The sequence below is a fragment of the Ipomoea nil genome, unplaced genomic scaffold (genome assembly GCF_001879475.1).
Source record: "Ipomoea nil cultivar Tokyo-kokei standard unplaced genomic scaffold, Asagao_1.1 scaffold2480, whole genome shotgun sequence".
Taxonomy (NCBI): Eukaryota; Viridiplantae; Streptophyta; class Magnoliopsida; order Solanales; family Convolvulaceae; genus Ipomoea; species Ipomoea nil.
The window spans coordinates 4,163,526-4,180,563 of NW_017618908.1; the positions used below are offsets into that span (position 1 = coordinate 4,163,526).

A 17,038-nucleotide genomic window follows, 5' to 3' on the forward strand; every position below is an offset into this window, starting at 1 on the left:
GAAAATTGAAAGGGGAGGATGGCATCATCATGGTGTATTTATTAATTGTTAATGCAGTTTAATTACTTTTAAGGAATAATATACATAAGCTGTTAAAAAGAATAGCAGTAGTTCTGATCAACATGTTTAAAAGTTGGCTGGAATATTCCATCACCTAAACAAATTGATTTTTCAATAATAATATTTAAATTCAGGTGTAAAAGGTTTAGTTTAAGTATTTATAGACAGATGCTGAATTCTAGTTTTTAACTATCGCTAATAAAGAGCACTCTCTCCATGTGAAATCAGCTGGAAGCTACATGTAATGCAAAGTTTTTAGACAAATAACTTAAATATAAGTAAAAACAGAGAAACTATTAAGTTCTATTAAGTTGTTGCCACCTACCATACAATCAACACATGCTTTTTATACAAGAGTTTCTTGATAATATAGTCAGGTCTGGTTGCACTGTAGGCAGATTAGATAACTAAACACATAACTATTACATTACTCCATATTATTCTTATTCATTAAGGAACTATGTGCACTTGGATAACTCCCATGACGATATAGATCCAGGAGAATCATGTCCAGCTGAAAGCAATCGGGCTACGGACATTATGTTTTCCATCCGACCATTCCAGATGAGCAAAGCTAGTTGTGCCTGATGGCATTGAACTAGCAATAAATGTCACTGTGTAGCTCTTCTTCTCATTTAGTCTACTAAAACTTAAAGTTTGGGGCTCAACTATGATCTTCATAGACTTGGTCTGAAAAGAGACTGAGGCCTTGTATGTAGCTGGGTTGCCCACATTTGTGAGAGTCCTTGTGTACTTGATCACTGTTGTTTCTTCATTATCTCCAGCTTCACCCCAAGCCGTCTCCAGAGGAACAGCAAAAGATGGGTAATTAAAATCAGCCACTCTGTATTCCTTATTTGTACCACAAGATATGTCTCTTTTTGTGACAGTCTTGATCAGACTTGCACTGTAGCCTATGGCACAGAGGAAGTTTATGTAATCATCAACTGTTGCATCATAAACAAGACCTGGATCAAGTGCTGATACCGGGTTCACGTGTCCAGCACCATGATCAAATGGTGTTGATGGCATACTAGTTGCTGCATCTTCAATGGTTTGCCTGTTCTTATATGTGCTATAGGCCGTTGTCAGAAGTGCTGATTTTATAGCTGCAGGGCTCCATTCTGGATGGGCTGTTTTGAGTAGTGCTGCCAACCCACTTACATGTGGGCATGACATAGAAGTCCCAGAAACAATATTGAAGTCAACATGCCTCTTGTCTTCTGCCATCCCAGTTGGTCCAATTCTCCTTGTCCAACTAGCGAGGATGTTAACACCAGGTGCTATAAAATCAGGTTTGAGTATTTCTGGCGTGATTGTGTTTGGCCCTCTGGAGCTGAATGCTGCTACAACAGGTGAGGGTTGGACTCCCAACTTGGTTTCTCCAAATGCAATTGTGGCTGTTGGATTGCGGGTGGAAGATATGTACTCCTTTATCATATCACCTGCAGTCTGACCAACAGCTGCTGTAGGGATAAGATGGGCATCAGCAATCTGGTCATCTTCGTTGAGGTCAGTGTTTGCTAGAATCATCCCTATGCCACCAGCTTCTCTTACAACTAAACCCTTTTCTGCTCTTCTGTTCTCACCTCTGTCACATACCACAATTTTTCCAGCTACTTTTTCAGGAATCAGACTGCCAGGTGTGCATAATCTGCCATCTGATGTACTGGCATTACCTGCATACACTAGAGGTATTGGGGAACTAGATAAGGGTTTTCCACTGTAAAGTGATACACCATCAAATTTCTTCCCATTCCCTATGCTGATATATCCTGGGAATTTACGGTCAATTGTTCCTGCACCTACGGTTGCTATCCATGGTGCAGGATTGGAGAGGCTCTCTGGAAATGGCCCGCTATTTCCGGCTGAGCAAGAGACAAAGATTCCTCGACTTGTTGCTGCAAATGCTCCAATTGCTATCGGGTCACTGTAGTACTCAGCAACGGAACCACCAAGTGACATCGATATTATATTCACACCATCTTCTATGGCCTTCTCCATAGCAGCTAGTATGTCACTACTAAAACACCCTCCCTCCCAGCACACTTTGTATGCAGCAACTCTTGCTTGGGGTGCCATTCCACGTGCTGTGCCAGCACCAAAACCGAAGAAGCTTGCTCCAGTAACAGTTGATCCAGCTGCTGTAGATGCTGTATGTGTACCATGGCCGTCATCATCCCTTGGTGACCTGGATTCAACGGCCTCATCAATTGGTCCGTTTGCTGCTTCGTACCCACTCAAGAAAAACCTTGCTCCAATGAGTTTTCGGTTACAGTTTGATGAGTTGAAGTTATTGCCTACCTCACACGCACCCTTCCAACTACTGGGAACTGGACCAAGTCCGGTGTCATAAAAACTTTTTGATTCAGGCCAAACACCAGTGTCCAGAACACCAATAATGACATCACTTTTTATGTTATTCTGAAGAAAGAATGCTTTACTGTCACTCCCATCAAGTCCAAGAAATTTCGGTGTCCGTGTAGTATGAAGCTCATACTTCACTTCCTCCTGGACAGAAAGAATTCCTGTCTGCTTTTCAAGTGCTTTGGCTTCATCCGCAGTTAGCCGTGCTGAGTAGCCATGGATAACGTGGCTGTAGGAGTACAGCATGTCAGTATCTGATACTGACTTTAAGGATGAGTCATACCACTGGAGATGATCATAAAAGCCAGCTGGCATGTTGGACTTGTCCATGTGAATGATATAAGTCTTCTTCTGGTTTTGCACTTCTCCATCCACACATGCATGAAGGAATATTAGAAGCACTAATATTGGAAGAAGCCTAAGCCTCAATCTTTGCATCATCATCTTCCTATGGTCTTTGAATCAGAAAAACCAGGGAGGAAACAGATTTTTGTGAGCACTGCTTTTGAGATCCTAAGGAGGACTTTAATGGAAGAATGGACCCATAAAGGAGAAAGTGGCTAATTTGTGAGAATGTGTTGATTGTGGAGCACAGGTATGGCTAATATATTGAGTTCGGGAAAGTCTACTGTGTCTGTGTCCTACCCAAATTGTCCCCATATGATATGAGCTCATATTGCATTGCACTGGTTAACAAGTGGTATTATAATAAAGAACAATTATTGTTGCAATAAAGATGATCATTGATTAAGCTTTACTACAATGCGTCGTATCATAACTTGTTCTTCACTGTGATACACTTTATTCTCCGTTATGATACTTATTTAATATTTACCTAGTGACTGTGTAGGTACTCCCTAATACTCTAGGCCTCAAGATTCTTAGAATTATTTGTACCCACTTGATGACAAAATTGATTGTGGAACACAGATTTCTTTTTTTAATTAATTAATTAATTAATTAATTTTTTATTGACATGAGGATAAGAATGCTGTGACCATCAAATGTGTTCATGGTTTTCACATTTTGTTACTTTTAAGCAGAAAATGGCTCCGCCCCAACCCTGACTACAATTGGAAACCTTGCATTATTGGTGCATCATTTCCTGTCCAGGTAAGTATTTTTGCTCATAAAGAAACTATTATCTCAAGCATATTATGTCTAATTACATATTCCGTACTTGATAAGTTTTAATAGGATGAGCAATTTATAACGACCGGTGAATGAAAAGTAAGTATTAAGTGTCATCTTTATTTTTCAATTGTTCTCCAACGCTTATTTCTAAAGTACTTTTTCTTTTTCCTGGAAATGGAAGAGGCACCTTCTGCTTTTGCTGAATGGCTCTCCATTGGCTAACTGTCATTTTACCATGAAACAAGCATCATCAGCTCCATCAGGATAAGGAAAATAGTCCGTACATGATTTTTACTAAGAAATTCTCCACTGAGCGTGCCGAAAAGTGAAAAAGATTATGATATTCTGCAACACCAGGAAACTGGGTGCTCAAAAGTGACTCTGAATTTCATGTTAATTTTGTCGCTTTCAAGATTATACTATTAAAGGTATGTTCTTTTAATTCTATTCGCCTAATTGCTAGCTGTATTAGCCAATTATGATACAGTATCTTACATCCCACTTTAGAAGTGCCTGTTGAGGCAATTAGCTGGAGTGACCCTACCACCCATAATTGCTGGTGGAAGGGATGGGAAAAGGGGGAGCTTTCATTCTGGGTGTGTTTGAATATGACTAATACAACCATTATCTCCCTGATTAATTAGCAGCCGTTCTTGATTTTGAATTGACTATGCAACAAATGAATCACTTTTATTTATTGCCTTGACAGGAATGAATTGATGTGGAATAATGCAATGCCTATGTAAGACATCACTCCCTTGTATTTTTACTATGTTCGACTTGACTCTCTTAAATATGTTTGGAATCTATTAATACATGTTATTGAATTCTAACATGGTATTAGATAGGTCTGGTCTGGTCCATTGGCCTGTTGTAGATAGCCAATCTTAACATCTTGTGGCCTATTTACCTGGTTGTTTTTGTCCAAATGTCCAGCCAGCCCCAATGCCTGTGTCTTTAGTCTTTACCCGATTATCCATATGGATGTCCACATCGTCTAGCCCCTGGCCTATTTAATTCACTCAGTTGTCCATCAAGATATCCAATCTTACCGGCTCATGGCCTATTTACCGTTCTCCGTTTGGATGTCTAAACCTGTGTCTTTTCCTAATTGTTCATCGAGATCGGTGAACTTCAGTTCTGTGTAGCCTGTAAACCACACTAGAAAGATTATGTGGGATGGGCTGGATTGAGAGCCTATTTAATTCACTCAGTTGTCCATCAAGATTTCCAATCTTACTGGCTCATGGCCTATTTACTCGGTTGTCCGTTTGGATGTCTAAACCCATGTCTTTCCCTAATTGTTCATCGAGATCGGTGAACTTCACTTCTGTGTAGCCTGTAAACCACACTAGAAAGATTATGTGGGATGGGCTGGATCGAGAGCCTATATAATTCACTCAGTTGTCCATCAAGATTTCCAATCTTACCAGCTCATGGCCTATTTACTCGGTTGCCCGTTTGAATGTCTAAACCCATGTCTTTCCCTAATTGTTCATTGAGATGGGTAAACTCCACTCCGTGTAGCCTGCGAACCACGCATAAGAGGTAAACCACACTAAAAAGATTATGAGTGTGCTTGGTTCATGAGTTTAGAGACAAGGAATGAGAATGAAAGTCATACACATTGATTGGTTGACAATTTTTTAAAACACAGGTATAGGATTTGATTACCCCTATAATTACAAAACCCATTACGTAATTGATAATTCAGCCTTATCACTCTTCTCGTCGCCTCCTCACTCATCTTTCCTCACTTCATCGATTTCTTCACTGCATTGTCTACTCACCTCATCACCACTCTTACGATCAATTGCCTTAATTTTTTGGTTTTGTATTACACAAACCCTCTTCCTCCCTTCTCTCTGTCTAGCATCTTGTCCATCGTCGACAATTAATAAACGACTGATTGTCTGCAACAATAATGCAGATAAACAGTTGGGGGAGTTGCTTGAGGACATGCAATTAATGTTTGAAAACAGTGCGATCCTTGGACCCCAGGCGCCGTCGTTTTCGACCCTTAAACACCATATCATTTTCAATCATAATTCCATAATCAAACAAAACTGTGGGGCTGCTGAAAGGGATCTTGAAACCTTGCCGGCTGTGTTCATCCTAGTGGCTGAGGTTTCCGACGCTCTGTTCTTCGATCTGAGATTTCCTTGTCTGGAAAGGCCTTCTTGTGTGGCCTGTAATGAAAAGCTCGTGACCCACCCCCCACGTTGGGTCTTTGAATTATTAGCGTTATCGCTATCTTAGTTGAATCCAATTGTCATAAAACTGTATTTATTACTACATTCTGGCTTGGCTTTTAGGTTGCGTATAGAACCCACATCCTTTGCAATGCAAACCATGGTTCTGACTGTGTTTAAGCTAGGATGATAGTGAAGTGAGGGAAGACCACTGATTGGAAGTGGCAATGCTATCCCGAAAAAAAAAAGCCATTTTTTTTAAAGAAAAATAATAATTATTTGGACAGTTGGTAAGTGAACTGTTAATGTAATTACGAAGACTGAAAAGTCACCCGCATGGGCAGTTCAACTGGTTATAGAGGTGAAACTTTGGAAGAATGACCAGGGATCGAGTCTTAGCTCCCTCTCAAACTGAGGGGGGTTCCTTGTACGCGGTGAGCAAATGTCTAGCCTCTGTGCTTCATGCTCAGTTGATTTACATACTTCTAAACGCTTTGTCGGGGGTCGGACTGTGCGGGGGCCCTTAGGGTTGGTCTTCAACCTTTTGGAAGAAGACTGAAAAGTCAAATTCTATGGGCATGACTTATGCCGAATTTAGGTTAATTTGGTAGAGATGGAGAAATTTTGTTTACTTTTATTAAGTAAAATTGGGAGTTTGGGACGGGTGATATGAGCCACATTCATGTTTAGTTTAACAAAGGTGGACAAATTATTGTGTGAATTATGGCCTACATAGTATTATGTAGATCATAATAAAAAATATATTATTTGTGTATTAAATGTACATTATATAAAATAATGTACTTTTAGTACTCAAATAATGTACTTTTATTGAGTACAATGTACATTTTTAATATACTAAAAATACATTATTTTATATAATATGGCCTACACAACTGTGTGGATCATGGTTCATACAATAATGATTGACAAAGGTGGGGGTAATTGTATATTTTGATTGTATGTAAATTGGTTGACCATATGATGTATTAAAATTGTTATCTAGAATGATAGTGAAATGAGGAAAAACCATTAATTGAGACCCCAATGATTTAGCTAGGGCAGTCGGGCCGAATTTATATTTAGTCTAGCAAAATTGTGTATTTTCATTGACTAAGTAAATTGGTCGTTCACATTGCAAATTAAGATATTACACCTAGAATGATAGTAAATGGCAAATTATGTTGTGCATCAGTATGCACCATACATGGTGCATACGGATGCAAAAACGTGCGTCTCCCCTTAAAAAAAAATCAAGTTCAATTTCCGGCAACAACATATGAACTAAAATTTCAGAATCGATGAACTATAATTCCAGAATCTATGAACTATAATTCCAGAATCTAATCTACGAACTAAAAATTTCAAAATGAATGAACTAAAATTCCAGAATATATGAACTAAAATTTCAGAATCGATGAACTACAATTCTAGAATCGATGAACTATAATTCCAAAATCAATGAACTAAAATTCCATAATCTATGAACTAACATTCCAGAATGAATGAACAACATAATGTTGTTGCTGAGAATCGAACCTGAATTTTTTTTTAAGGGAAGACGCGTGTTTTTAATAAAACGACGTCGTTTTTGTATCCGTATGGTGCATATGGATGCACAGCATACCTACTCATAGTAAATGAGGGAAGACAACTGATTCGGATTGGGCAAAGAGGCAATGTTATAAAAAAGTGTCACCTTTCAATGTTTATTGTAGACGTTAAATTATTTATAACAATTAAGCGAAAAGAAAAATTGTTTGTAAATTAGTCAGTTAAACTGCTAATTAATGAAAAGTTTATGCAATAATAAAATACAAAAAACATATCAATACAATAATAGCCCTCAGAGAGTGATTTTAATTAGTAGGAGTGATGTGACCCAAAAAAAAATGTAATCTAAGTCAATCTTAATAGAGTAAAAACCCAAAATGGTCCCTCGACTATAGTTAAATTCACAAATTGGTCATCAACTTTCAATTTCAACCAATTAAGTCCTTAACTTTGTAATTTTAACACAATTTGGTCATCTGTCTATTTGACCGTTTGTTGACTGTGATTTTTGAAGATATATATGTAATTTCATGGTCCATCGTCGATTTTTTTAAGGTTCTGGTTGCATTTCCAGACCACACTGTTACATTTGAATCCACTGCCGAAAGCAATCTATCAAATCCGGTCGCCTTTCTTCATCCTCCCTTTGGATTCAATGTAGTTGAGTTCGTACTAGAGCGAAGAAGACGACGTGTTTCCGAACCAGTGCAACGTCATCTTGGAGGCCTCCACGTGCTCCGACGAGAGCTGAAGGTTCTTCTGGAGATCGTCGATCACGGTTAACAAACGGTCAAATAGATGGAGGACCAAATCGTGTCAAAATTACAAAGTTAAGGACTTAATTGGTTGAAATTGAAAGTCGAGGATCAATTTGTGAATTTAGCTATAGTCGAGGGACCATTTTAGGTATTTACTCATCTTAATATTAAGCGGATACTATTTATTTTAATATATTAATACCCATTTTTCTTTTTGAGTACTACTGACTTTGTTAATATCTATTTATAACTACTTTCTCAACATAATTAAGCACAAAAAGTCAATACTCAATATAATTAAGCACAAAAAGTCAATACTGCCCTCATTGTGACTTGAACTCAAAACTTTCTATTTGGGAGAGCTACTTCGTGCCACTAAACCATAATTTTTTTACATTTATTAGTTATTAATGAATTCAAAAACCCTAACACAAATTATAACACCCCATTTTCAATCATATTTCTTTAATTAAATAATGGAAGAAGAACACAACGATATAAAATGAACGAAGAAGATAAATACTTGTGTGGTATATTTCGATCGGTATATATATAATATTTGTGGGGCAACCCTATTCGATTTAGTCAGAGGCCTTCTTGATATATATGAAACGTGAGGAAAGTGTAGAAATAATTGTATTTTATTTTTTGAAAAAAAAAAGTGTGTATTTATAAATATTTTGTTTAAAGATGTATAAATATTTTAAGAAATTTATTTTTAAATTTAAAACCGCTATGAATATAACAAACTAACAACCACTCTCAAAATATCAAATTTATAGTATAACATCACACTCTAAGTATCTTGTTAGCACTTGTCTTGTTATTATTATTGGTGTATGGTAATGTGTTATGTGCAGATTGACTAAGATTAGATAGATGATGAGACTTTGAAGGTGGGCTGATAACCCAACACTAGTTGACTAGATGTGATGCACAAGTTTGATGTATATCCGTCTGAATGCAAGGATAATTAATAAGTCTATATATATATATATATATATATATATATATATATATATATATATATATATATATATATATATATATATATATATATATATATAGAGAGAGAGAGAGAGAGAGAGAGAGAGAGTTGCACTCGGGTGCGAACGGATCGTCCAGGCGCGAAATAGGAATGGATTCTGTTCGTCCACGTGTCCAGATCTAATGGATGAGAAACACTGATTTTTTAAAAAAACGCGGTGGCATTTTCGTAAATAATTGAACATCGAAGTGCAAGTAAAATGTATTACAAGTGCATGTAAAATGTATTATAGGTGCAAGTAAAAATTTACACTGAGCATCAATACTTAGTTGCACTTATAGTTCTAAGTAGTTGCACCTATAGTTCTAAGTAGTTGCACACATAGGTATAAGTAGTTGCATCTAGGTGTATGAATGTTTGCGAGTGGTTTTCAGGAGTATTACTACCTGCTGAACTCAGATCAATGAATGTTAACAAGACAAAATTGCATGCACTTATAGGTGAAAGTAGGTTCACATATAGTTATAAGTAGTTGCACCTATAGTTATAAATAGTTGCACATATAGTTATAAGCACACCCAGGTGCATGAATGGTTGCGAAAAGTGAATGCTAACAAGGCAAAATTACATGCACTTATAAGAGATTTTACTTGCACTTCGATGTTCAATTATTTACGAAAATGCCACCGCGTTTTTTTTAATTTATTAGATCCGGACACGTGTCACGCGCTGATTCGTTCGCATTTCCTTCCTGGGCACTTATTCGCACCTGAGTGCGTCCCCCTCTCTCTCTCTCTCTATATATATATATATATATATATATATATATATATATATATATATATATATATATATACACACACACACAGTGTTACAAACATCACGTTTAGGCGGCGCTAGGTAGTCAGCCTCCTAGGCGCCTAGCGATTTTTTCCACACTATATATATATATATATATATATATATATATATATATATATACCTTTGCCCCACACACATACATACATATGAAAGAAAATCTGACATTTAGTGTTGGTTATGTGCTAGATACTATTGTGAGTCTGAAAAATTGACACCAGGTGAATTACTGAAATGAATCGAGTTATACTCTCTTACTTTTATTTTTTGATGTGATAATAAATGATTAGTTATTTTCATTTTGTGAGTAATTGTAATTAAGACATTATGTATAATGAATGTATTATTAATTAATCAGAATAATATAATACTGTCAGATTCGGTCATTAATTATATTATATTATTGTTTCTTGCATGGCTATCCAACTATATATCATGTCTAATCTATATAACATGACCCTCCCTGCTAAAGTAGACAGCTCCTACATTTTGTCGATAACATTAAAAGTCGTTGCTACGTACTTTGCGATTATATATATTACGGAGTATATCATTACTCTTTCCATTAGGTTAATTACGTATGTTATTTATGATAGACCTGCAACTTATTGTTACATTAAAAATTATAACTAGTAATAAAAAAATAGAATTTTATTTTCTTTGTATATTTATATTTTTTTATACATTTTAATAGTAGAATATTGTACGTACACCTTGTCAAGCATCCCCTCAACATTAATAATAATAATAATAATAATAATAATAATAATAATAGTAATAATAATAATAATATAATTATAATTATTATTATCATCATCATTATTATTATTATTATTATTATTATTATTATTATTATATCTCCTCATTACTGGATCTTTCAATTAAGTAGTTAGGAATCTAATAATTCATGTAGTGTCAATCAAATATATATACAGCAGTACTATATAACGTACAAAACAACTGTACTAATTAACAAGACCATTATCATCCCATCACTTAAAAAGTAGATAATTTTTTTTTTTCAACTCTTCTAACAACATGCGGTTGGTGATAGTCGAAAAGTGGATTTCTAGTTATAAGAAACCACTTAACTACCTAGAAAATCTACATTTCTATTATATTGTTTCTCATAAACTTAGATTTCTAAAAAAAAAAAAAAGAAAAAGAAAGGATTTCTTGTAGAAACCCAACTACAAAAATACTTGTATCATGGTTGTTATGTATATTTTTTTTAAATGAAAAAATCTGACCACCAATAAGGGCTGAAAATTGTTGGCAACCACCAATAGTTATAGTTGTTAGCTGATTGTGTTAGTGTGTTTGACTAGTCGATAGCATTAGCTGATTGTGGAAAAGTGTTTGGTAAATTAGTTGTTAGTTGATAGCTGATTACATACAAAATGATTTTTTCAAAAAACTGTTTTTGACAAGCTTTTTGAATTTTAGCATTTTAGAGCAATAAACTATTATAAAAAACTAATTAATCAAACACTCCTATTGATTATTTAACCATGCAAGTCAAACATCTAATAGTGATCAAATAAGTTAAAATTGACTCATATGTTAATTATTTTACTAAATCGGGTCTGAGTGCTATGATATTTTTAGATGATTGGTATTAGTAGCACGCAAACAAATTTGTGGATTTCAAAAAAGGTCGAAAACCTTAATTTTGTGAACTCATAAATCCTAAGCTTTTGAGTTTTGACGTTTTTGATGATTGAAGACATTAGGTTGTAGAGTAGTGATTTTTTTATTTTTTATTTTTTTTCAAAGTTCTAAAGGCCTTGAAGCCAAACCCTTAATTCATCTCTTGCCTATAATTTACACTTTTTTTTTTATTATATAAAATTACTTTTTTCTCTGTTATTTCCCACTAATTTTAATTTGTAAATTTGTACCCATCTATCTTATCATCATGCAAACTGTTCTTACCACCTGAACCTCCTCACACACATCACCACCCTCATCGATCGATCACGCAATCTCCATGGCCATGGCGGCATGCATGCATGCAGTCTCACTTATAAGCTATTTATATATCTCAGTGGAGCTAAGAACAGCCAACAACATAAACCTTAATTGTTTAGTTCATGCAGCTTAAATCTTAATAAGTTAATTTAATACTTGTTCCTAGATTGGGACTTTAATTTGGCATCCTTTGATCGGTTTTTGGTGTGAGATTTGGTGTAAGTGGTTGTATCTATCTGTGAGGTGGTGAGGCCGGAGAAGATGGGAGGAGGAGTTTATGAGCATTGCCGCCGGAGTGTGGGTTTTTTTGTGGTGGTTGTGTGTCTGGTGATTCAGGGCTTCGTGGCGACTGAAGCGATAAGGACAAGGGGGGTTCAGATGAAGGTGGAGGATGTAGCAGGCGGCGGAGACCACCGTGGCAAGAAAACTGTTAGGGCGGCTCCGGTGGCTCATGTTGTGCTCGCTACCAGTGGGGATGGAAAAGGTTGGAAAGGTGGGTCGAGCTCGGGCTCGGTCTCGGGCTCTGGTGGGGGGTTTGGGCAAGGGGGTGGGTCAGCTGGATATGGGTATGGGTACAGTAATGGGGGAGGATGCAGCGGTGGTGGATGGGGTGGCGGCGGTGGCGGTGGCGGTGGTGGTGGCAGTAGCTGCGGTGGCTGGGCTGGTAACTGTGGAGGCGGCGGAGGTGGGGGAGGGGGAGGCGGGGGAGGTGGTGCTGGGGACGGTGGAGAGTATGGTTCGGGAGGGAAAGGTAGCAGTGGAGAAGGAGGTGGTGGTGGCGGCGGCGGTGGAGGGTTTGCTGGAGACGACGGTGATGGTGATGGTGGTAGTGGTGGCTATGGCCGATATGGGCCAGGTAACTGACCTACGGTTGGTAGTGATGTTGGTGGTGGAGGTTTGGAAATAAGAATAATTTTCTAGCAATCATCTCTTGCTAGCAAAGCTTCTCATATGTCATATAACTATCCATACCATTTACTTCATTAGTTTATTTCTCCAAACTCAATTGTGATCAATAAGGACTCCCATACCCAAAGATGCAATAAATTAAACACAAATATAATAAATCAATAATTGCTTTCATTATATTCTTGTGCTTATTATTATTATTATTATTGTTGTTGTTGTTGTTGTTTTGAAAACGACAAATTCTATTTTAAGACATGGGAATGAAAAATAAAAATTAACAAAATATTAGTAATTGGTCTAGCTCAATTCGCTCAATTCAATATTATATTAACCACATAATGAAACAGTCTAAGGCTTGAAACTCCACCAAATGAGTATATATACGCCTTCTGAGAGGTGTGAACAATAGTTATTGTCAGTTCACAATAAAGCTATATTGTTATTGCACATGTGACAAGATGGCATCTTGATAATGTTAGCCTAATAATTTTGTCCATTAACTCTTAATATTTTGTGAAAGTACTAGCTAGCATAAATAGGAGGCCTTTATCTTAAATTTGAATATGGTTTTAGACATTCATACTATTAATTATACTAAATTAGCTATGTACATTTATACTCACAAACTTGACCAATAAATGACAAATTAAACCATACAAAATTGAACTTATTCATAATATCATACTGTAATATATTACATACTAACTCTTAATTAGTAATTCAAATAGGCTAAACCCGTCAAAATCAACTTCAAGAACTAAATGCACTTTTTAGATTAAAATCTATTAGACTTTGACGTGCAGTGATGTTTGATTTGTGGAATAGACGAGAAATGGAATAGCATTCCATGAAATATGTCTATTTCGCCTTTGGTTCTTTTTTTTTTTTTTAACCACATACTAAAATTTATGCTTCCATTGTACTAAAAAATGTAGTTATGTCTACAATTTAATTTACCTTGTTTCAAGGGGTCATTTCCAAGAAACATAAGATTAAAGGGGTAAAGGTATAATTAACTCAAGTTTTACAGCTAACCACATATCTCTCCCGCCACTTCAGAGAGCCATGAAATCACTTCTTCAAGCTCTTCCCTAACTGTTCCAGTCACGGATTATCTGTTTCGCCCCAAAAAATCTTCAATCAAACCACGAGAATTTCATCTTTAGGAAGGAAAACAACTCACATTTGCAGTGGGGAAATGAGAATCAGCTCCCTCAAAAACCTAGCAAAACGCGCCGCCGCGGATCAACACTCCCGGTGGCGCTCCTCCGCCTATCCCGTTTCCGGCGTCTCTGCTCAATCGCAGTTTCTGCAACAATGCCGATGTTATTACTCTCGATCTCACAGCAACCAGCTCAGTACAACTAGGGTTTCGAATGCTCCGTTTTGTCACCTCTTCCCGTTTCTCCGGAAATCGTATTCGTCCTCGTCGTCTTCGAATTCGAAGAAGGGGGTTTTGGCGTGGTATTTGGGAATGCTGGACTCGCGTCCCATTCTCACGAAGAGCATATCTTCTGGTCTTATATACGCTGCCGCCGACTCCACCTCCCAGGTATTTTTCATCATTTGAATTTAATTCACTGATTTGATTACTGTTGACGCACTGTTATATATCTACGATTCGTTTGGGATTGTTCGATGTGCACAGCAATATACATAGAAATGTGAAACCGAGACTTTTTGTGGTTCGAATCTCTCAGATGATTACAATGTCACCTTCGGACTCGTTAGATAATATCAGGGTGCTGCGCATGGCGAGCTTTGGGCTACTTATTTTGGGACCAGTTCAACATGCTTGGTTTAACCTTTTGGGGAGAAAATTGCCTAGACGAGATGTGGCAACTACCTTGAAGAAATTGGTGCTGGGGCAGCTTGTTTTGGGACCATGTATTACTGGGACTTTCTTCTCTTTCAACGCCAGCTTGCAAGGTTTATCAACTTAATTTGATTCATTGTCTCATGAGCTGACTGATATATCTAGTTGATAGAACGTTTCTCCATATTGTTTAGTTCCTTAACTGAATTAGTGTGCAATGACTGAAGGGGTGGTTACATGCTTTGTTTTTTGAATGATGAGAGAAACCGGTAGTCAGTATCCCATGGTGTGCACTAGGTAAACTATGCCTTATGACCTTAGTCAGCAAAGGACCACAAGAAGATAAACCAATCTAGGTTGCCCATAGCTAACCGGCTCAAACCAAGAAGGTCAATAGGCAACTCCCGCTGGGAGTTGAAATTGTAACCTTGCGGTTACCAAGTCATCAGCGTTACCAACTTGGCTGGGTTACCTGGGGTGGTTACATACTTACATGCTGTTGATGGAAATTTTCACATTTGTTAGTACAAATTAAACTGAAATTATATACTCATATAATGGCTGATTCTCTAGAAGAGATGGTCCAGCAGAGTATTGTTAGAGTAAGGTAGTGATCAAGGAGGAAATAGATGAAGCAAAAGTAAGATCATCACCCTCACGACATATCCATTTGTACAGATATGTACACACACACATATTTTATACATATAAAGACACACCTATTCACATATACACTGGCACATATATAGTGAGAGGCTGGATAGAGTTAGTGGCAGCACCATAAAGGCACACATACACTTATACATAGGCACATGCATAGTGCAAGGCTGGATAGAGTTAGTGGCAACACAACACTTAGTGCATTAGAGAAGTATGAAGTGGAGAGCTTTGCTAAAATTGAATGACTACCAATAAGTACAGGGTGCAGACAAACAATGAAACAACTGTAGCTATTTCTGCTTTTTTGGTGGTTTTCATATTTAAATGATGGTTCCTCCCTGAGTAAATAAGGATAAGCAAAGTGCCTATGGACTTTATGGAGTGAAATGGTAAGGTAATAAGTTAAGGGAAGTGCTCTTTGTTAACAGAAAGTTGAGGCGTGATTGTAACTAAGGCCTCCTCTTGTTGAAGGCAACAAAACTCTATATCTAAAAGGAAGAACAAAACAGGGGGTGATGGTGATCACTGATCACCCCAAACAAAACCCTCAAATTCCCAATTACAAATTTGAATTGAGCTTTTAGCTTCATCTGAAATGCATGTGCCAAATATGCAAACAAAATTTCCAATTTCTTGATCAAACATGCAATTTGCATGTCATAGCACACCACTGGCCACACCTCTTCAAATGCTCCAAAGCATTATCTTCACAATATTATTATTTTTCTTTTTATGATTTGATATGAACTTCCTAACAAGGTGCTAATTTGGAGGATTTGAAAGAAGATATTAAGGAAACTAAACACCAACACTAGGAACCACTCAATGGAACATATCTAGTTGTGCTGTCTTTTTAGTCTTCTTAAGAGGATTAGATGGTTTCCTTTTTCCATTGAAAGATCTGAAGTTTCATCTGAGTTATTGGATATTACTATGAGTATGAATACCAATAAATTAGGCCAAGGGAAAGGTAAAGAGAACCTAATAGGATATTCTGTAAACTTGGAGCATATCAAAGAAATCTTAATTTTTTCCTTTGCTCATTTGCGTTATATGTGAGACTTTTTAGGTGAAAGTGGAAAGGAGATTGCTGCAAGGTTAAAGCGTGACTTGCTGCCAACATTGATGTCTGGTCTCATGTACTGGCCAGTCTGTGATTTCTTGACATACAAAGTAATCCCAGTCCATTTGCAGGTCTGTTATATTCCTTTTTATACAATTGCAGCCTTTTACTAATCTCTAACTTAGTATAAAAGTGTAATATTTTGTACTTTTTTCGGCCAGCCATTGATGAACAGTTCATGTTCATACATATGGACCATTTATCTGACATACATGGCAAGTTTGAAGAAAGCTGTTACAGATTAGTTTCTGAGCCTAATTGCAAAGTTCATCACAGCATGAAGAATTGAGTAATTATAGAGAAGTTCAGCAGCCATATATATATATATATATATATATATATATATATATATATATATATATATATATAATTCCCCAAATTAGTCATATCATATTATTCCATAGGATCAATATTTAGTAACTAATATCTAATGTATCATTCTTACTGTTCTTTTGAATTCTGCTTCTGTAGTGGGGAACTCTCCTTGTTGAGTAGTCCAGTATTAGCTATAGGCTCTAGGATGTGCCAGCTTAGCAATGCATGTTTGATCACATTATTGAGTCTCTCGATTAATTGATTCACTTTTTTGGTGACTCACAATCGCTATTCGAAGGTACACTTTGTCAATAAATAGCTCTCATAGGGAGT

At 36.7% G+C, this 17,038-nt stretch overlaps 2 protein-coding genes and 1 long non-coding RNA gene across 3 annotated transcripts; 2 read left to right on the forward strand and 1 right to left on the reverse strand.

The window, feature by feature from the left end:
* Positions 1-312: 312 nt before the first annotated feature.
* Positions 313-3,074, reverse strand: LOC109153006 (subtilisin-like protease SBT1.7). Its single transcript, XM_019300726.1, has one exon. The coding sequence runs from the start codon at positions 2,869-2,871 to the stop codon at positions 565-567; it is 2,307 nt and encodes a 768-aa protein (XP_019156271.1). The 5' UTR covers positions 2,872-3,074; the 3' UTR covers positions 313-564.
* A 928-nt stretch (positions 3,075-4,002) lies between these two features.
* Positions 4,003-5,989, forward strand: LOC109153011. The gene is made up of 2 exons (XR_002049454.1): positions 4,003-4,303; positions 5,492-5,989. It is a non-coding gene; the product is annotated as an uncharacterized LOC109153011 (long non-coding RNA).
* A 7,845-nt stretch (positions 5,990-13,834) lies between these two features.
* Positions 13,835-16,702, forward strand: LOC109153214 (PXMP2/4 family protein 4-like). Its single transcript, XM_019301051.1, has 4 exons — positions 13,835-14,343; positions 14,492-14,720; positions 16,337-16,461; positions 16,552-16,702. The coding sequence occupies exons 1-4, from the start codon at positions 13,990-13,992 to the stop codon at positions 16,633-16,635; spliced, it is 792 nt and encodes a 263-aa protein (XP_019156596.1). The 5' UTR covers positions 13,835-13,989; the 3' UTR covers positions 16,636-16,702.
* Positions 16,703-17,038: the final 336 nt, after the last annotated feature.

Excerpts from the sequence above, each read along its gene's own strand:
- LOC109153006 (XM_019300726.1), bottom strand. The coding sequence starts at position 2,871 with ATGATGATGCAAAGATTGAGGCTTAGGCTTCTTCCAATATTAGTGCTT.
- LOC109153214 (XM_019301051.1), top strand. The coding sequence starts at position 13,990 with ATGAGAATCAGCTCCCTCAAAAACCTAGCAAAACGCGCCGCCGCGGAT. Across the intron at positions 14,721-16,336 it reads TTTCAACGCCAGCTTGCAAG|GTGAAAGTGGAAAGGAGATT; the intron begins GTTTATCAACTT and ends GAGACTTTTTAG. Across the intron at positions 16,462-16,551 it reads TAATCCCAGTCCATTTGCAG|CCATTGATGAACAGTTCATG; the intron begins GTCTGTTATATT and ends TTTTTCGGCCAG.